This window comes from Peromyscus leucopus, chromosome 10 (genome assembly GCF_004664715.2).
Source record: "Peromyscus leucopus breed LL Stock chromosome 10, UCI_PerLeu_2.1, whole genome shotgun sequence".
Taxonomy (NCBI): domain Eukaryota; kingdom Metazoa; phylum Chordata; class Mammalia; order Rodentia; family Cricetidae; genus Peromyscus; species Peromyscus leucopus.
The window spans coordinates 17,714,913-17,736,391 of NC_051071.1; the positions used below are offsets into that span (position 1 = coordinate 17,714,913).

The following is a 21,479-nucleotide window of genomic DNA, read 5'->3' on the forward strand; positions in this document are numbered from 1 at the left end:
TAAGTATGCTTAATTTTTGTTAGGACAAAAATTTTAAAAGATTGTTTTTATTTCATGTCATCTCTGACATGCAAGTCTTGAAGCCAAGTGACATCAGATTAGAGTTTTTTACAACCCTGCTGAGCCTCAGTGAGACAACAAATTATTACACATTTTCTATGAATATGAACCAGATTTCTCTTAGGAAACTTGGATTTTCAGCTGAAAACAGCCTCTTGCTAGCTGAACTAAATCGCATTAAGACACTGAAATGTTTGTTTACATCTTAGCTTGCTTGCAGTTTTTTGAGACAGGATTTCTCCGTGAAACAGTCTTGGCTGTCCTGGATCTCACTCTGTAGCCCAGGCTGGCCTTGAACTCACAGAGATCCACCTGCCTCTGCCTCCCTGGGTGCTGGGATTAAAGGCGTGCACCACTACCACCCTGCAATTATTAAATGTTTAAAGACTATACTTTGTGTACACACACACACACACACACACACACACACACACACACACAAAAAACAGTGGAATATCTGCCACTTCAGCATTCCATGACTTCCCTACCACTGAAGGGTTTTATTGCCTAAAGTGTCAAAATCTAATTTGTATCGGATAGTCATAATGCAGCTTTGAACAGATTTGTTGCTGGTCACCACAATTACTCTTCTTGTTTCTTTTTACTAAAGAGATCACTCACAACAAAGAAACAAACCAAGCCAAAACCATGTGCTCCTTCACCCCCACACAGCTGGAATACAATTGTCTAACTAACATTTGCAGCTGGAAAGCTCTGACACTACTGGTCCTAATGCCCATGCCCCCTGGCTTTTGAAAAACAGAGCCACAACTACAGTGGTCTCCATCAAGCCGTGACAATCTTCGACAGAAAACTTAAAGAGTAACAGGGTGATCACTTTTGCAGCTGGGATCAAACCTCCAAGCATCTAAACCTATCATCTTGAGAGTGCTGCTTCTCTCCTCCCCTTGGCAGGCTCTTTTCAGTACAGCCTTCTACATTCCCAAGGTCCATTTATGTCTTTATCATTTGTGTTTTAACTACTGACCTGTTCTAAAAACTAAAGGCAGTAAAGGCATTTACAGTGCTAAAAAGGCAAACAACGGGACGCAAATTATTAGGAGTAAAGGCTACTTCTGAATTCTTTAGTTACTAACTCCAAAGGTAGGGCATAAGTGGGGACACACACACACACACACACACACACACACACTATACACCATAACTGAACAGCACACTATACAGTTTATGGATTGGGAAGAGGCCCTTTAAAAAAATCTACATCCAGCAGGGCGGTGATGGCGTACGCCTTTAATCCCAGCACTTGGGAGGCAGAGACAGGCAGATCTCTGTGAGTTCAAGGCCAGCCTGGGCTACAGAGTGAGTTCGGGAGAGACACAAAGCTACACAGAGAAACCCTGTCTCAAAAAAACAAACAAACAAAAAAAAAAAAAAGTCGGGCAGTGGTGGTGCACACCTTAAAAAAAAAAAAAAAAAAAAAAAAAAAAAAACACTACATCCAGCCAGATCAATTCCATGTGGGACTTTCACAGTGGCCGTGCTCATCTAACAGTACTAATTACACACACCTATGTATGGTGTTTTAAACATTTATTTTCACTATTTCAAACTAACTACTGCAATGTTTTAGGAAAATGCCATGCACTATGGAGATGCTGGTGTGAAAAAACAAAAAAAAAAAGTATTTAAAAGATGAAACATTTAACCACAACGGGCATAATATTAGAAAGATTTGAATGTTTGGGATTCAGAAAGACTATAGCTTGCCCTTGACATTTCAAGATATAAGTTCTGACATCTCTGCCCACATTTAAAATGTCCATAAGTTTACACGGGTGCCAGGGTGCTTTCAGAATTACACCTTCACCTCATGTCAAGGCTCCTCATACACTTTCACACACAAGACCCGGTTTTCTTCCTTTCCCTTTATCTGGTGGCCTCTGAATTTGTTTCTAGGGCAGTCCTAACGGAACACCCACACTGGGCAGCTCATACAATAGAAAATGTACCATCTGTGGTTCTGGAGACTGTTCAAACTGGGTGTGAATGGAGCTGGTTCCTGTCCCACACCCCGCACCCGGAAGGCCAGTGCTCTGTGGGCACTGGAGTCTCTTAACTCCTGAGAGCATCAAGCCGATCTCTGCCTTCATTTCTCCTTGTATACATGTCCACACTGCCTCATTTTATACTTGTCGTACACAATTAGAAAACACCCTAGTGACCTCACACATATGCGATAACTCCATTCCAAAATAAGGTGACATTCTGAGGTATTGAAATTAGTTAAGTCTTCAATATATAATGGGGGGGGGGCAAGTTCATTCATGGCAGTCATTTTCAAGTTTGGAGCAGGGGTATAGCTCAATGGTAGAGGACTTGCCTACCTAGCATGTGGGTTTAATCCCAGCACTGTGAAAACCACACACACACACACACACACAAACTAGTATCTCCAAAGACCCCCGTACCAGGATCAACTACTGAATCCTCTATGCCTAGAACAGACCTTCACACACAGGAGCTCAGCTAAGGATGTTACTGAATCAATGAGTGAACAAATGAGTAAGACTACAAGTGAGAAGAAAAAAAAAAAAAACTGGAAGCTAAGGTGAATCATCAGCTAGGGTGAATATTGCCTTCCTTTGTGGAATTAGTAGGAATTGAGATTACGCCCTGACAAAACTACCAAAATATTACATGCTCTGTGTCCCTCTAACAAATCATCCAAATCACAAGCATCAAAACCTCAAAAATAGCTAATAGATGCCTGTGTAAACATACATGCTAAAATAATTTCTTTCTTAACAACAGTAATGAGACAAGGGTCGCCGATGACTTCAGTTTAAGTAACTCAAGGAATGGGCGTGAGAATGAAAGACACCAGGCACAAGACTAGCAGCTTGGTCCATCACAGCACAGTCTCTCAGCAAACCAGTGCTCCAGCTCTACACTGGATGTATTTCCTTGTTATAATCTTCTTAAATAACCAGTCCCTTTTAATAAACTCCAAGATGAACTGAACGCCACAGCAACCTCAGAATAACAAGTTCCTGTTTGCAGTAACACTGTAACAACGTATCTCAATAGATAACAGCCACACAAGGAAAGTGTTCTGTTCTATTTCTCCTAATCTCCTCATTCAAATCCTATCACCATGAATTTCCTGGATACTTGGCTTTAAAATACTGTATGACTATAAACTTTAAATCCAAGTCCAGGATAGGTCTACATTCATTATGACGGTGGCGTCTTGAAATGTTGAATTATTATCTTCAATTTCCCTCAGCCATTTATTGTAGCTGCCAAAATGAAATGGTACACCTTAAAGGCAACACTAAACTGAAGAGCGAATAATAAAGTCTCTTCGATGTTTCATTTATGAAAGCTTATTTTTGCACCATCACATTTTGTACACCCTCTGAAATATATATCACTTTGTGAAACTGACATTTTGCATGCGGAGGTCCTGCTGAGACCATGTGCTAACTTCAAGGCTTCCTGAGAGGGAGTAAAATGCATCTTTCCACCTTTTAAGAACCAATGCCAGGGTCTGGAGAGATGTCAGTGGCCAAGATCATACCCTGGTCTTGGAGAAGATAGAAGTTCGGTTTTAGTAGTAGTAGCTTACTACTACTACTCCAGTTCCAGGGGACCCAACACCCTCTACTGCCTTATGTGGGCACTGCACCCCTGTGACGCACAGTCATACACGCAGGCAAAACTCACATACATAAAAATAAATCTTGAAGAACCAGAACTGAGCTGGGTGTGGGGGCATCAACCCGCCCTCAGCATTTTGGAGGCAGAGGCAGGAAGAGTTCTAGAAGTCTGGTCTTTATAGAAGTCACACGACAGCCAGGGCTACATAGTAAGACCCTGTCTCAAAAGAGGGGCAGGGTGGAGGGGGGGACAAGAATTGGCTGGGTTTGGGCCTTGGACGGGAGGTAGGTGGGGTTAAAAGTTAAAAAGTCAAGTAGCTTCACTGTAGCTGCCCCTTTTGTGGATAGCTTCACTAATTTTGGCTATATTTTAAACTGTGCTGTAACTGGGGATGGAGTGCTTGCCCAGCATGCTTGAGGGCCTGGTTCAATCCCCAACAGCCAAAAAAAAAGTAAAAAAAAGAAATTAAAAAATGACACACCCTAATGTAAGCATCCTAAAAAGGCAATCGAGTCAATGGACAGGAGCTCCAAGGAGCAGTCTGGGACAACGAGCTCACTTTGACAGCACGACAAATCTCCAAACAAAAGAGTAAGATTTCAAAAGGTTTTTTAAAAATCCTGCTAAGAAACCAAATGTGTCAAGTTCTACTTAACTCCATGTAAAGGCATAACCACCAGTGACAACTCTAAGGCACCATTAACTGAGCAGCACATGGTTTGTAGTCCCTAGACTAGGGTGCAAGGCGAGAGAGATGCTCACCTCAGGAAAGTCCACTCGGCACTCACACAAGCCAGTGAGGGCACTAGGAGGCCCCTGAAACGTCTCAACAGTGGACTGCCATGCTGTGCGGCTCGGTGCTTCTTTTTCTTCCTGTTGTATACACAGCCGGTCTTTAAAACTGTTCAGAATCACTACCCAACTCCTCAGTTACTGAACTCTGACAAGTCCCAAGTTCTGGGGATTTATTGTATGAAACTGTAATTTAATAGAATCATAAATTGATTAATCCCAAAGTATCTTTAATTTCAATAACCTACTTAAGAAAAAAGTGTCTATCTTCAGTACACTGTCCATTTCTGAAGTACTCAATGTTTCTAAACAACTTTAAAAGCTGTAGTTAGAAACAATACCAGTGCATCTTAGTAACTGAGTAGATAATTCAGTTTCCTACAAACCCACCCACTTGATATGACCTAATTCCAGAAATGTAAACCATGATTCAATCTTCACATTTTAATTTAACATATTCTACCTCCCACTCTGTAACTATGAGCAAGAAAATTTTATTTAAAATATTAAAGATTTCATGTGGATCAATATCTACTACCCACAGCTGCAACCTCTCTGATGTGTTGATTCCCAAGATGATAAAACACACAGTTAACACCAACCCTTAGATAAAAGCATCACTTGGAATAAGCTTACCAATGACGATTTTATACTCTAAATGAGCCCACCACTCTGTAGTTCTAGATAAGGCTAGTAAGCGGAATTCCCCATGATTTCCCGGAACTCTGAAATCCTGAACTGAAGTAAGACTACTGTTCCGTAACACTTCTTCAACAGCACAAGGGCTGCAAACATCATCTCCAGAACGGAGCACAGTGTTTGGCACTGTGGACATCAGTGTATTAATTTATCAAACAAATAGTCCAATAAACTGCTGCCATTTAGCTCCTTGGTATGCTATAATAATTACTTCAAATTCTATGTAATAAAACAGAATAGACCCCAAATCTTATTTTTACAAGCAAATGCTAAAAGAAATATTTAAAGATCTCCAGTTTAATGGGATGTAGAGCTGGACTTTCAGAAACAAATACTTTAGTTAATGATTTTCTGCAATCGAAATAATTTTCAATAAAATTTTTTTCTTTATGAAATTTAAAAAGAAACACAAGATATAATAAGTTGCTTTGCAATGAACATCATTAAGAATGCATTCTATAATTACCTTAATAAAGCACTTATTTCTCTAATAAAGTTACTTTAAAACTAACTAGAAATTTGAGAGAATTAAAATGACAAAGAGTGAAATAACTACAAATGTTCATAAACGTTTTTGCACTTCAAAAAATATCTGGTACCAGAGTTAAGAGACTTTTTGCATCTATAAGAGAATTACTCTCCACATATCATAGATTTTAACATCCCTTACAAAGCCCACGATAATTTAAGAATATTTTCAATATCTACTACCATGAATCAAGAAATTCATATATTCAGTTAGTTGTGGAAAATTAATCATGGGCAGTTTCAATAACGCTTATTCTCAAAAATTAAAGAACTTAGATATACTTGGCATTCCTACACATGATGACACGGGCTGAGAGCAGCAGGCTATATGGGCTCAGTCACCAAAATGGTTTGTTTGTTTATTTTAAAGATTTATTTATTACGTATACAGTGTTCTGTCTGCGTGTACACCTGCACGCCAGAAGAGGGCACCAGATTTCATTACAGATGGTTGTGAAAGTGGTCGCTGGGAATTGAACTTCTGGAAGAACAGCCAGTGCTCTTAACCTCTGAGCCATCTCTCCAGCCCCCTAAAACAGTTTAATAAGTAGAATTCTCCATAACAAATATTCTGGAAAGATAAATCAGAATGTAAATACAATGTAATTACTCCTGTGCCTAAGGGGCAATACTTAATAAAGAAAGTTGGTTCAAAATATTCATAAGTACATATGGCCTAATAAATACATAGTCAAAAAAAAAAATCTAAGAGTAAGACAAGAAAACTGAAGGGCATGACTCATAAATGCTGTCTATTGGAAGGAGCTTCTCACGCCTACCTCCTCATCTGAAGAACATGTTCACTTTCTCTGTGTACAGCAAAAAGCCAGTGAGCCAAACAGCTATAACCCTTATTAGGAGGGAATCAAGCCAAAGCCAGCCAGGACACACAACCTCAGTTTCCACCAGTGGTAACGAGAACGTTTTATTGTAAATGGAACATGAAGAATTACAGGACAGTCTTAAGGTTTCAATTCTGCACTTTGAATATCAAGAAAGCAATTACTCCAAAAATCACAGAACCATGTTGAACTAACTAAACAGAAAACAAAGTGGGTATTTAAGTCATTGCATTTATCATCATTAGTGGAAACAGATGTCCTGATAACTCCAGTCTCCAGACAGCACATTTCATAATATCATTATTCACTTAAAACACTACAAATGTTTACAAAGAACATTTGGATTTCACAATTGCTTACAGAATATCTTACAATATTAAAAACATGATGCTCTATATGAAAATCAATAATGACAACTTAATCTTTCTCAGCAAAAAAAGATTCAGTATCACAAATTTAATGTGTAAATTTATATATGAATTCAAAAAGGAATCCATTTAAACCTCACATTGCCACATAACTACCTATTTTGTAAACTGATAAAAAACGATGTACTTTTTGGAAACATGTCCATCAAAACCAAAAAGTTAATGTTTACTCTTTCCTTTATTAGCAACGTTTGGTGTGTTTTTCCGTTTTGGTTCCCAGAGCGCATTTTTGACAAATCTCGAGGCGGCACCTCTGTCCAGCTTGGCAGCCTTTTTCTTGTCTGTTATTTCTTTGACTCTGTTCATGTAGACTCTGATTCTTTCCTTAGAGAGAAAAAGAAAGAAAAACAAAAGGCAATGATTTCCTGAGCTGTTCACTATCAATAGGTTTTATTATCCTTTCTCAGCGAGTATTTATTGTCCATTAAGTCCATGGTACTAGTGAGTGCAAATGAACGGGATGTGAACACGCCCCATGCTTTCTCAGAGCTGAGAGTCTAGGGGGAGACAAACTTTAAACTCCCTCCAGTGGACACGGAGGTGCACCCAACACTTGGAGGGCAGAGGCAGGAGGATCAAGACTTCAACATCATCCAGTTTGAGGCCAGCTTGAGCTCCACAAGACCCTGTCTAGAAACAGCAACAACAAAGAGCCAAATATTTTAGAAGTGTTCTGAACTCTTCCAGAGAAAGCTCATGCAAGGCTCGCACTAGGGTATCGCTATAGCGTTGAACAATAACCGGCTTATATATAGCTCTATTGTTTTAATTAACATTAACCTAAATTCTCATTTTAACTATTTTGTATCTGAAGAGTAAATTCTAAAATCTGAGTTCTACACTTACATCAACAAATTAAATTCTCCCATCATTTTTCTAAACAGAAAATGGGTGAGGCAGTATTTATATCTATTTTATGTTACTGTCTAGTGTCACAATTAAAATAGGCAGAATGAAATAGGAGATCTTTTTATTCAGTTTCATAATTTTGACTGGAAAGTACTTCTGGACCACTTTAAATCTCTGAGAATAATACTCAGAATAAATAAATCTTATATTTCAAATGGTGAAATAAAGCTGATGAAAACCATAAAATATAGTAAATGACTGATCACTACTCAAAAACAAGTTTCACTGAAATAAAACAGATGAACATACACTGTAAAATACAAAAATCTTACAAGTGTTTCATTATCAAAACTGAGTAACTGCTCAAAATCCTCTGCTGGCTCCTTATTGTCTCCTGTAAGAGCTGCAACCCTTACAAAGCAGCACATCCACCCTAGTCCTGCCCTGGGACCTTCGCCCTGCTTATTGCCCTGCTGACAAACATCCGTCCAGTTACCCCTTCTAGCCTGCTCAACTGGCAAGCTTGCCTTCACCATTAACACTGGAACGTTACCCAGGTACTCCAATCCTCTATACCTGCTCTGCTTTTTCCTTTCCCCCATGAACTACCTTTTTAGAATCCTGCACAGTCAGTACGTGCAGTATTTATCTTACTGTGTGTTTCCCTTCATTCTGGGTGTGGCATCTGCCACATTCCTCAGCTTTTCTCTGAGGCATTACCTCACTTGAAAATGATGCCTAGCTCTTAGTAGGCACTCAAATATCCTTGGATGAATAAGGTGACTATTTTCTCACTTGTGATGCATATGACAAATAGCAAATAGATTTCCTCTAATTCTGTGATCAATTAGTAATGTCTGTTGCAAGGTCAGAAAAGGGTAATAGACTTAAGAATGCTTTTTATTTGCCAATCCTTTTCCAGAAAATTAATGTGCTCTCCATAAAGTAGATCTCAAAGGAAAACGAAGACAAATGGTCTTATCCTTTTACAAACACAATATTGAGTACTATAAATAACTTTGTGTTGAAAAATCATTTCTTAAAAGGACACTATCAGAAAGCTAAAAGAGATGACCTGCACTTCTTAAAGCTAGTATCATAGGTCAAATAAAATCTATAGATATTCCTTTATGCCTTTCTCTTAAAATTTTTTCACAACTGCTATATTTAAGTATGAAGTTATTTTTCCCTCAATAACCTTAAAAGAAGAAAATACCCTGGTCTGTACATTTTTTTAATGAAGAAGGCTGAATTACTCAGTTTATTTTTAAGTGCTTTACTAAGATGTAAATAACACATTCACTGGCTACTAGAAGACCTGAAAACAAGGATACAATGTCAAGTGTGTTTTGCATATATACGTACATTATATTTTATGTGCACAGAGAATAAATTCATTAAAATTCTTATTCATAAAGCCAAGTCAGTAAGGTAACTATGTTTGATTTCTATTTTTCTCCTTCGAATTGGATGATTTGATTTAATATTTGAAGTCAGCAAAAACTCCAAGATATTAGATCTTATTTAGTGTACTTATACATCTAAATGGAATACAGAGGCAAACGTAGAAGATTTATTACGGGTTGTAAATATGTCACTGATGCAGAATTACTGGACAGTATACATGTGGCTGGTGCCAAAAAAGCTTTTAGCTTTGTTGCTGAACTGAATTCTTTACTGCTGAGAAAATGAGTTAATGGAGGAATTGAAAAGGTAGGAGAGAAATTTCCCCGTCTTTGCTAGTAAATCAAATGAATACACTTTTAAGAATTGTCTAAGAGTTTTTTTTTTTTTCTTAAGTAGCCCTGGAGATGAATAAAATTTTTAAGAATTTATAGGAAAAATAATATGAAAGTTATAAATAATTACGAGAATTATGCCATTCTGCTATAATTCTGATCTCCCTAATCAGTGATAATGGCCATATGACTGAAATTTCAGAGTTATACAACAGACCTATAAATAGGGATAAATCACAGATGTCTTACCAATTCTTGCTTCACTGGATGTTCCTTCGGATTAACTCCTTGGGTTGCCAAATAAACTATAAGAGAAAGATCACATTAAATAAAGAGGTATACAGAATAGTAAGAGTGTTATAATAAAATAAACCCTAGTTACTCAAAGAAGGAAAGTTGTATAGTTAATTCAATTTTAAATTATTTAACCTCTATGAAATATTAAGTTTGTATGTGGCTCACAGGCATCCTGTACTCTGACATAAAAGAAAAAAAACATTTGACTGATAAGCTTACTATAAAGGATAATTTTATGTTAATTGCTAGCTCTTAAAAACAAATCGCCCTTAACATAATAATATATTTTCTAATGAACTACAAAGAAACATACATACCCCAAAACATGGAGTTTAATGTGTATGCAGAAACTAAATCCACCTTTGCTTGCTCCAGTGGGTCCAACTAAAACAGGAAGAGACAAGAAAATGAAAGATACACACAAACTCTGAACACCAACAGATAACACTTTAAACTTTTCCCAACTACAAGGTATCAAAGGCATGTTTTTCTCACTTCCTTTAATCCAATAATAAAATGATCTAGAAATAATTTGCACAACTATGTCTTCTTAAACCAGTGATTCTTTCTGGTTATTTCTGAGACTGTATTTTAATCACAACACTTCTCTCTCCTTTTCCTCCCTCCAAACCCTCCTGTACACCCCCCCCCCCCCGCTCGCCTTCACACTCATCAGTTGCCACTGCAAAAGTACATGTATTTGTGTATATATACATATACCCAAATATAACCAGCGAGTTTTTGTTTTGTTTTGTTTTTGCTAAAAATTTTCACTTCAGGGTATCATTTCTGGTTAAACAAGGAATTTTTACAATCCAAGAAAAACTCTTCTAATTTATATCAATTTCAGAGTTATAATCTCGGCTTTTATGTCAAAAGTAATTACTCAACATAAGCATTGTACATGGTTCACTTATATATAAGAAGCAGAACAAAATGCTTAGGCGATACAAAACCATTTCTTTACTGTTTTTGTAGTGCACTGTTTCCAGAAACTTTGATATCATTACAATACTTAAAAGGTCAAAGACAGATTCCGTCAAAAAGAATGCTATCATGTCCTTGCTTTCCGAAATCAAATTCCCAATGCAAAAGTTTTGCAGGATGTTCTGGACAAATATACTCCAACACTTCTATGCCTGAAACTCCAGTAGGAAGACATGGAAAGTGCTAATCAACTGTTTCTTCCATATGTTATTGTCTTATGAAATTCATCATCAGGAAACACATTTAAAATACCTTCTGCTGCCAGGTGGTGGTGGTGCACACCTTTAATCCCAGAATTTGGGAGACAGAGGCAGGCAGATCTCTGTGAGTTCAAGGCCAGCCTGATCTACAGAGTGAGTTCCAGGAGAGCCAGGGCTACACAGAGAAACCCTATCTCAAAAAAACAAAAGACAAAAAAAAAATACCTTCTGCAACAACTCGTTTCTAGAGACAGACATCATGGTCTTCAGCATGTCATCCACAGCACCCAGGGAGCACTCCAGGGCTGATAAAGATTCATGGATTTCTACGGGATAGTCCTCATTCATTTCTTCACCTGCCATTTCAACAACTGAAAAAAGAAGTTCTCAGAATTCATACTGGAGACAGAACTTTAGAAAGAAAATAAAAAGTACATTTACTTTTGAATAAGGTTAGTAAGTGAACCTTGGCATGCAAGTCTAGAACAGCTACCTTCCAGCATCTCTTCCTAAAAGGCGCCTCTTTCCTGGGAAGGAGGAAAAACCCACCCAGGCCACACATCAAGCCCTTGAGATTTTCAAAGCTCTGAAAACATGATTCTAATACAACATATCAATAAGCAAACCCCATGTTCACCCAGATTCAGTGGCACATGCACTTGGGAAGTGGAGCTAGAGGATGAGGATCCAGGTCGCCCTCAGCTACTGGTTAAGTTCAAGGCTAGTCTTGCCATCTCAGAAATAAAAATAAACGGGGGAAAGGGAAGCCATATTTTTTAAAAAGCATTCTATTGAAGGCAAATGTATTTAAAACTGAAAGTGTGATAAACAAGTCCTCTAATGTCTACTGAAGAAATCAACAAAGTGAGTTTCTCTGAAAATGTTTTATTTTATTTAGCTTTTTAAAACTTAGGTGTCATTCTGACAGTTCATTGTATTAAAGTTAAAAAACAAATCCTAGATATAAAAAATTTTTATCAACTATCACTAAAATTACTTTTCAAGTTCAAGTTCATATATGTATTTATAGTCCTTAAGCATCTTAACAACAGCTGAGTACCAGGTTGGTTTTGGGGGGTACCAGGTTGGTTTGGGGGGTACCAGGTTGGTTTTGTGGGGGGAGTACCAGGTTGGTCTGGGGGGGTACCAGGTTGGTTTTGTCGTTGTTTGGGGGAGTACTAGGTTGGTTTTGGGGGGAGTACCAGGTTGGTTTTGGGGGAGTACCAGGTTGGTTTTGGTGGGGGAGGTACCAGGTTGGTTTGGGGGGAGTACCAGGGTTGGTTGGTTTTGGGGGGATACCAGGTTGGTTTTGGGGGTACCAGGTTGGTTTGGTGGGGGGTACCAGGTTGGTTTTGGGGGGAGTACCAGGTTGGTTTGGGGGGGGATACCAGGTTGGTTTGGGGGGTACCAGGTTGGTTTTGGGGGGGTACCAGGTTGGTTTGGTGGGGGTACCAGGTTTGGTTTGGGGGAGTACCAGGTTGGTTTGGGGGGTACCAGGTTGGTTTGGGGGTACCAGGTTGGTTTGGGGGGTACCAGGTTGGTTTGGGGGGTACCAGGTTGGTTTGGGGGGTACCAGGTTGGTTTGTCAGGTTGGTTTGGGGGGGGGGGGGGGGTGGTGGGGGGGTACCAGGTTGGTTTGGTGGGGGTACCAGGTTGGTTTGTTGGGGGGTACCAGGTTGGTTTGGGGGGTACCAGGTTGGTTTGGGGGGTACCAGGTTGGTTGGGGGTAGGTTGGTTTGGGGGGTAGTGGAAGCAGACCCTTGAGCTTTCAGTGCTGCCTGCTGGAACACTGACTCTGTCACCTACAGAAAAAAAAAAATCCCTAAATCTCTCTGGGCTTCCAATTTTTCATTCATAAAATAATCTAGTTGGTCTAATGATCTGTAAAGTTCATTATCAAAATTATAGATAATTTTGTTGCATATGAAAATGGCATTATAGATATATAATGTCTGTTATTTAAGGACACAAACTGAAGTACGTGGTAATTAAAAACATGAAATTACTTTTTAGAAAAGCAGCCTTCGTAAACTAAAGAGCACAACAAGGATTTGCGTGGATTATTACAGTGAAGTCAGACAGCAGATCATCACACACTGAGTGCTGAAGAGGTTCAGCCGTGCACTGCAGGATGAAGAGAAGGCGAGCCTGGACCACTGACACAGCTGGCACAGGAGAGAGGGACGGACGGGCTGGAGGTGCTCACCACACCTTCACAGCTCTCAACACCACTCACAATCTACCGCTGCCAACAAAGGCTGGCATTTCAGAACATTTGGTTACACACAGAATGTCTTTAAGACACTCTGATTTCAGTGGGCAGGACAGGGCAGCTGCTTGGAACTGAACCAAGGGCCTTAATGCTAAGTATACACCCTTCCTCTAAGCTACACCTCCAACCTCAAAATATCACAATTCCTTCTATGTTTACCTGATTCTTTAAAATGTACCCATGTGAAAACACATAGATAGTTCTAAATATAATACTAAGGAAACATATCTGACACATAGATCAGGTCTAAGTCCAAATAAAACACTACACTAAGGAAATAACCTGAGCACAACAGGAAACAGAGCCTCTGCGAATCAATTTAAGAAACAAGCAGCAATTACACATAACCCCAAAGAAAGAAGACAAAGAAGCCATCAGCTCACAGAAGAATCTAGATGACTAATAACCAAAGAAAACTACTCAACTTCACCAAGGAAACCACGAGAACAAGACAACATATATATTTGGCCCAGTAAATTTACTTCTCAGAAACGTACGTTTAATTTACATGAAACAAAATGTTAATGTGCATCCACTACAATATTTCTCAAAACCTTAAGACAATGAACAACATGCATGCCTACTAATACAGACTGATTAAATAAATGATGCTGTATCATCCAATAAAGCACTCTGCAGCAGTGAAAAAGCACTGAATGAAGTCCAGTTTAGAAAGAGTTCCAAGATAAGTCAGGAATGAAAACTGAAGAGCAGCATAAACAATATATCCTAGGTATTTCTTTACTTAAAAAACTAGTGTCTATAAGGTGCTTAGTGCTGAGTGCAGATGATACACCTTAATCAAATAATCACAGAAACACAAAGTTACAATGACACGGGGGGATAGCAGACATAACAAGACCCGATGTGTTCAAGAAAGCACCCTTCAGAGTGGAGTCCAGGAGACAAAACCAGCAGAGGACTGTGGCGGGAAGGGAGTCTTCACCGCAGTGCCCTAACTAGGTACTGATGTTCAGCCTCCCTGAGCCCAGCAATGGCTCACTACCCTTTCAGGACAAACAGGAAAGCAAAGTCTGGCCCTACATTTTAATCATACTCATCCCTACTCCTCCATACCCCTCAGACATCCCCCTCCCCTGACCTTGTCAGTTGTTTGAAGGGTGCTTTAGCAAGCCTTCTTTCCTTGGATCCACAGCTGATTCTGTCTTGGATGACTGGTCCAGCTCCAGAATTGTGGTGTTGTGTGAGGGAAAGATAGGAGTTAAGGCTGAAGGACGAGAGGGCCAGACTTTGAAATTCTCAAAGAATTAACAAATATATTAGAAAATGCGGCTGACTGGGAGATGTGGCAGGGCGGGAAGGGAAGAGATCAGCAAGTAAAACAATGAAAGTTCTCTGCAGGAGAGTTACCCTCTGGCTGCTGCTGTACAGGACAGAGGAAATCTAGGATACTATGGAGGCTGTTGAACTAGTTTAGATGAAATGACAGCACCAGCTATCTACTTAACTAGGCAGACGGAACTGAAGGTGGGGAACAGCAGTCCAGTTTGGGTTGGATTTTGTAGGCAAAGGTAGCAGAATCCACTTGTGGGCTGTTTGTGGGTTGTGAGAAGAGGGGTAAAACAACCAAGAGTGGAGCTGCTGCTAAGACATGAACTGACATGGGGGTGCACACTTGAAAATCTGAGGCAAGAGGATCCTGAGTTCAATGCCAGCTGGACTATGTAGTGAGACCTGTTATAAAAAAACAAAATCTCCCCTAAATCAAGATGGCCAAACTTGTGGGAGTAGAACAGTATTCAGATGTTTATCGAGTCATCAAATCAAAGTATGGAGTGGGAAGCTAAGTATAAGGAATCTAGGGTTGAGGGGCGTGGTCACTGCTTAAATAAAAAATTGGAAATTGTCAATGAACAGATGGTATTTAAAGTCATGAGATAGGAATTCATCATTTAAGGAATAAATGAACAGAAAAAAGAAGTTGGTACAAGGCCAGAGTCCTGAGGTGATGAGTATCTCATGTAATTTGTTTAAGAAGTACACTACAAACTATGTAATTTACCCTCAAGATCACAAGAGTCACTTGAATCTATGCCAATAGTGCTCATCATCATGAGCACCATAATAAACATCATTAATGTGCGCATACATGCACACACGCACAGACACACATACACACGCACACACACACGCACACGCACACAGTTAACTGGGACCCAAGTTTGGAGAATCTTAACATCATGTCACAGTTTGGACTTACAGATATTAGAAGTTATTACATGGATTCAGGAGAAAAATATATGGTGATGTATATTTGGAACCTGTTTCCATTGCTATAGCAATTACAGTTCCACATAGTTACCACATTAGTGAGAGAAGGAAAATCAACATATACTTAATTGATTTTTGGAACAAGAGCGCTATTTGCAGGTTGAGCGCCATAATTCTATTCCTATAATTATGTTTTATACAGCAGTACCTTAGAAAATAATGGTGAAACATATATATATATATATATATATATATACTTAATAAATGCTACTGTCTTGGTCATACAGTGATTCTGCTAGTGTTAGCTGTAATTTTCAGTAAAATCTGAAAATATATAAAGCTTCCTTTTCAAAAATGTATTAACCTCTAAAAACACATCACAGGAGTTAGAGAAATGGCTAAGTGGATAAAGCACCTACCCCAACCCCAAGCTTGAGGGCTAGAATTCAGATCTCCTGCACCCTCATAAATGTGGGCCAGTATGGAGGGGGCCCAACACTCAGAAGGGAGAAACAGGGACTCACCTAGCAGCCTAGCTATGACTGGCTGAAGTCAGTGAGTCTCAGGTCCAATAAGAAACATTGTGGAGGGCCCCTCAATGAACAAAGTGGACAACGATGGAGGAAAACATCACACACAAACACACAATCCACATGAATTACAAGGCTGGAGAGATGGCTCGGCAGTTAAGAGCACTTGTTTATCTTCCAGAGAATCCAAGTTTGGTTTCCAGTAGTCAGCCTGGGAAGCTCGCAACCACCTGTACTTCCAGCCACCCACATACATGTGGCATACACACAGGAAGAGCACATACACATAAATAAATAGAAATATTTTAAACACAATAAGGAAACAGCTTAAGACTGGGGTCACACTGGAAACAAATTCTATTCAATGCTTACTTCAATGAGCTCAGAATTAAAGTTAGAAAGCAGCAAAAACTACCTTCTCCAAAGCATGGAACTTGTTGATTGCAATTAAAGAAATGATAATAATAAGGTTGTGATGGAAATTAAGTAAATAATATTGGTAAAACTCTTAAAGCTGTACTCCATTAGTAGAATACTCAAAACATTGGCTAATAACATTAGTTATTGCTTTATGAAAATGAAAATAACCAAGTTTAATCCAATGTAGAATATTTAGAGCCATATATATAGGATTGAATGCTTGGAAACAGGAGCTACTGTTATATACATAGCCATTTAAAAAGTTAAAAACAAAGCCGGGCGGTGGTGGCTCACGCCTTTAATCCCAGCACTCGGGAGGCAGAGCCAGGCGGATTCTCTGTGAGTTCGAGGCCAGCCTGGGCTACCAAGTGAGTTCCAGGAAAGGCGCAAAGCTACACAGAGAAACCCTGTCTCGAAAAACCCAAAAAAAAAAAAAAAAAAAAAAAAAGTTAAAAACAAGAGAAAATTGTGTCGTTACATGTATTGGAAAGCATCTACAACATCTCTGATTTGAGGGATTCCATTTCTATTACTTTTTTTCAAAGGACTGTTCACACTGTCATCTTATCTCGTAACAAAACAATGCAGCCTGTCGATTCTACCAACGAGTAGTTTTCTAAAATTTAATAAGGCCTAGTTGTTATTATAAATAAAAAGTGTGTGATTGATATTTGGTTCTGTGTACTCTTAGCCCAAACAGGTTAATAACTAGACTATAAACATCACACCAGGGCAAATACACCTTCTGCAAGCCAAAACTAAACCGTAATCAACATATTTTAAGTCATTAAACCTATCTTCTAACAGAAATTTGAATCGTGCTGAACTTCTTCCAAACTATGAAGAAAAATTACTTTCTTGACATAATCAACTACAGCAGAAAGTTGTTGGCCCGGCATGGTGGCGCATGCCTTTAATGCCAGCACTTGGGAGGCAGAAGGAGGCGGGGCTCTGAGTTCGAGGCCAGCCTGGACTACAGAGAGAATTCGGAACACCCAGGGCTACACAGAGAAACCCAGTGTCAAAAAAAGAAAAACAAAATTAAGGAAGCCGTTATCTCAAGTGAGCTAACACTGCCACCGTAAGCTTTCCGATCTTGGGCAGAAAAGTAAGGACTGCATGAAAAGAAATTACTCTTTCCACCTTCCATCTTGGCCTTTCTCCGTTTAGATTTGAAATCAGCCAGAAACCGATGGCGTTGGGTTTTCACTCCTCATTTTTCAACCCTTAAATGGCAACGTTAACAATCGAAGCACAAAAAAGGCAGAGCTGAGAGCGAAACCAGGGTCAAAGCCAGGCAGGGCCTGAGAGCCGCACGGACAGGCTCAGGGGCCTGCCGGGACCACGCTAGCGGCGCCGGGGCCCCGCTGGCTCCTCCCGGTCGGCCACAGGATGGACGCGATCCCGGGGCGCGGGAAGGGGACCGTCACAGGGGCACGACAATCGCCGGGACCCAGCTTTGCACTATACCTCAATACGGTGGACGCTCGTCTCCCGGAAATAAAAGGTCGCACGGTGATGACGCCATGACACTGCCTCCGCCTGCCGCGCGTGCGTCGCTCCGCGCCTCGCGCGTGCGTGGTTCGGTCCCCTGGCTCGCCCCGCCTCCGTCCCATGCCCAGGTGGAGGCGGAGGTTCTTAGTGATTCTCCCGGGTGGGAAGTGAGAGGAAGGAGGCCCTGGCCGCTTGTGGAGATGAGGCTTCTGCTCTCATCTACCCCAGATGCAAGTTGAGTGTTTCCTACTTTGTTCAGGTTTTTCGCTTGACGGAAACTGGGTCCAGAGCTCAGATTAAGCTGTTTGAGGGGCTTCCCTAGGAGATGCCTGGCCAATGAAAATACAATTAAAAAAAAAAAACTTAAATGGGGGTGCCGACATATGCAGAGTACAAGCCCGGGTTCTGTTATTTTGTTTCTGTCTTTGAGCGGGTCTCATGTAATAGGAATTCACAACACTTCACGTGTGCTGGGCTAACAGGCTGTGGCACCGTTCCCAACTGTGCTGGGTAGTTTTATGTCAATCACACAAGCTAAAGTGACCTGAGGAGGGGGAGCTCTGTTGCCACTCCCTCCTTACCCCTAACCATGGCCAGCTGCATGCCAAAAAGGAAACTTCTCACCCTCCTCCTTTCTGCCCTTTAACTATTCCATGATGCATGAATCTATTTAATCTTATCAATAAAAACCAGGAGTCAAATATCGGGTAATAACCTGAAAGGTCAGAGAAGCAAAGGAGCAGCCACTTGGACTTCTTACCTCTCTGGATCCTCTGACCGAATAGGGGCCGAGAGATCCTGTCTCTACGCGCTTTATAGTCCTGTCACCACCTCCCAAATTCTGGGATTAAAGGTGTGAGCCAACCGCCTGGCATCAATGGTTAACTAGTGGTAGCTCCGCCCTCTGAATGCTAGGCAAGCTTTATTTGTCAGAACACAAACAAAATATTACACAATTCCAGCTTGTAAGTCAACAGCAAGCTTGTATTCCTACACAAACCTCCTATGCAGGTTTTTCCCATGTTTTCTTCCTACTGAGATTACAATTACAGAATCCCACTGCACACAACTGATACTTAATTCATACATACTGACCACATGAGTTCAGTATCCAAACTAATCTATAACCTGTTCATGTCATGTTACTAGTGTTGTAGCAAATGAGAAACTGGAGTGAAAGTTTCTAAATTTCATTCTCAATTCCTAGAACACCATTAACACAGGCAGTAAGATCAACAATTAATAAATGAGACCTCATGAAACTGAAATGCTTCTGTATGGCAAAGCACACTGTCACTGGGACAAAGCAGCAGCCTACAGAATAGGAAAAGATTTTTACCAACTACATATCTGATAGAGGGGTAATATTCAAAATATAAAAAGAGCTCAAAAAATAGATATCAAGAATAACCCGATTAAAACATTAGGTAGAGATCTAAAAAAAAAAAAAAAAAAAAAAATTACCAAATGGCTGAGAAACACTTAAATGTTCAACATTTTTAGCCATCAGGATTCAAAACAAAACTACTTTGAGATTTCATCTTATACCCATCAGAATAACTAAGCTCAATAAAAGTGTGACAGTTCATGCTGCAAGGATGTGAAGTAAGGGGAACACTCATCCATTGCTGGTGGGAGTGCAAACTTGTACAGCCACTATGGAAATCAGTGTGGCAGTTCCTCAGAAAAAAAATGAGAATTGATATACCTCAAGATCTGATTTATTAGGATGACTTACAGGCTGTGGTCCAGCTAATCCAACAATGGTTGCCTATGAATGGAATATCCAAGAATCCAGTAGTTGTTCAGTCCAGGAAGCTGGATGTCTCCCCTGGTTGTCAGTATACACTGGGATCCCAAAGAAGTAGGCTCTAATGCCAGTGGACTTGCTACTGAGAGTAAAAACAAGCAGGCAAAGAAAAGAACTGTCTTCTATGTCCTTTTATAGGCTGCCAGCAGAAGGTGTGAACTAGATTAAAGGTGGATCTTCCCACCTCAAAAGATCTAGATTCAAGGTTTATCTTCCCAACCTTAAAAGATCCCAATTAGAAGTGGACCTTCCCATTTCAAATGATTTAATTAAGAAAAAAACCCAACTGGGTGTGGTGGCACATGCCTTTAATCTCAGCACTTGGGAGGCAGAGGCAGGCAGATCTCTGAGTTTGAGGCCAGCCTGCAGAGTGTGTTTCAAGACAGCCAGGACTAGTCAGAGAAAACCTGTCTTGAAAAGAAAAGAAAAAATAAAAAGAAAGAAAAGAAAATGTGGTACATTTGCACAATTACTCAGCTGCTAAAAAATGAAATCACGGAATTTGCAGGTAAATGATACTAGAGAAAAAATATCACGAGTGAGGTATCCCAAACCCAGAAAGATACACATGGTATGTGTTTCCTTATATGTGGACATTGGCTGTAAAGTCAAGAATAACCAAGCTACAGTTCATAAAACCACAGAGGGTAGGTAAACAGTACGGGACTAAGGAGGACAGATAGATCTTTTTAGGAAAGGAAAATAGAATAGATAGTTATGGTCGGGTGTTGGGGACTGGAATGGGAGGATCAAGAGGAGGGGGAGAGAAGAGGGGTAGGAATGAGGGGATACAGGGAGGAGAGATGGACAAAGTTAAGGGCTATTTGAGGGGTAGTGTGGAAACCTAATACAGAAGTAGATTCCTAAAATATACACATATATATATAAAGTGATCTAAATGAAATCATCAAATAATAGGGAGACAGAGTCCCAACTGACCATCTCTTGTCACCAAATGAGCTTCCAGTACCAAGATTGGGTTACATCTAATTGAGTTGTTGGCTAAAGGAAATCCCATGGGAATCCCTAAACAACTCGGGCTGTTGCCAAGACTATAGCTTTCTCTCCACAAATTGATGGCAAGGTCTCATTGCTGAAAATGAAATCTACACAACTCATTGAACATCAAGCTGGTGCCTACATAGAGCCTCTCCCCCCCACCCCCATGTTCTAGTGTCTTTGGTACAGAAAGGCACTCTGCACACCACCCAAAGGAAATGTAAACACCAAGCCAGCCACAACCCCTTGGATCGACAAGGGTGTCCTGGCCACAAGACATGTTAATGCAATGGTGGCACAAAGTTTATGCAAGGAACCAACTAATATCTGGTTTGACTTAAGGCCCACCCATGAGAAGGAACCCATATCTGACACTGCTTGGATGACCAAGAAGCTGAGGCTGTACAGAGCCCAGGGACCTATGGTAAAAATAAATAATACTGGTTTTTTTTTTAAAAAAGAAGAAGAAGAAGAAGAAGAAGAAGAAGAAGAAGAAGAAGAAGAAGAAGAAGAAGAAGAAGAAGAAGAAGAAGAAGAAGAAGAAGAAGAAGTAGCAAGCCAGTCGGTGGTGGTGCAAGCCTTTAATTCCAGCACTCAGGAGGCAGAGACAGGTGGATTTCTGTGAGTTTGAGGCCAGCCTGGACTACAGAGTGAGTTCCAGGACAGCAAATGCTGTTACA

General features: G+C 40.2%; 1 protein-coding gene across 2 annotated transcripts; it reads right to left on the reverse strand.

The window, feature by feature from the left end:
• Positions 1 to 6,595: 6,595 nt before the first annotated feature.
• C1d (C1D nuclear receptor corepressor) lies at positions 6,596 to 18,070 on the reverse strand. Of its 2 annotated transcripts, none has more exons than XM_028884548.2 (5): positions 17,967 to 18,070; positions 11,268 to 11,413; positions 10,173 to 10,239; positions 9,808 to 9,863; positions 6,596 to 7,294 (listed from the first exon to the last, which is right to left on the reverse strand). In XM_028884548.2, the coding sequence occupies exons 2-5, from the start codon at positions 11,403 to 11,405 to the stop codon at positions 7,130 to 7,132; spliced, it is 426 nt and encodes a 141-aa protein (XP_028740381.1). In that variant the 5' UTR covers positions 11,406 to 11,413; positions 17,967 to 18,070; the 3' UTR covers positions 6,596 to 7,129. The 2 variants fall into 2 exon arrangements, with proteins under 2 accessions (XP_028740381.1, XP_028740382.1); XM_028884549.2 differs by lacking the exon at positions 17,967 to 18,070 and adding an exon at positions 14,417 to 15,428.
• Positions 18,071 to 21,479: the final 3,409 nt, after the last annotated feature.

Coding starts and splice junctions, on each gene's coding strand:
- C1d (XM_028884548.2), bottom strand. CDS start 11,405: ATGGCAGGTGAAGAAATGAATGAGGACTATCCCGTAGAAATCCATGAA. Junction 10,240..11,267: donor GAAACGAGTTGTTGCAGAAG/GTATTTTTTTTT, acceptor TTCCTGTTTTAG/TTGGACCCACTGGAGCAAGC. Junction 7,295..9,807: donor ATCCAGTGAAGCAAGAATTG/GTAAGACATCTG, acceptor TTTCTCTCTAAG/GAAAGAATCAGAGTCTACAT.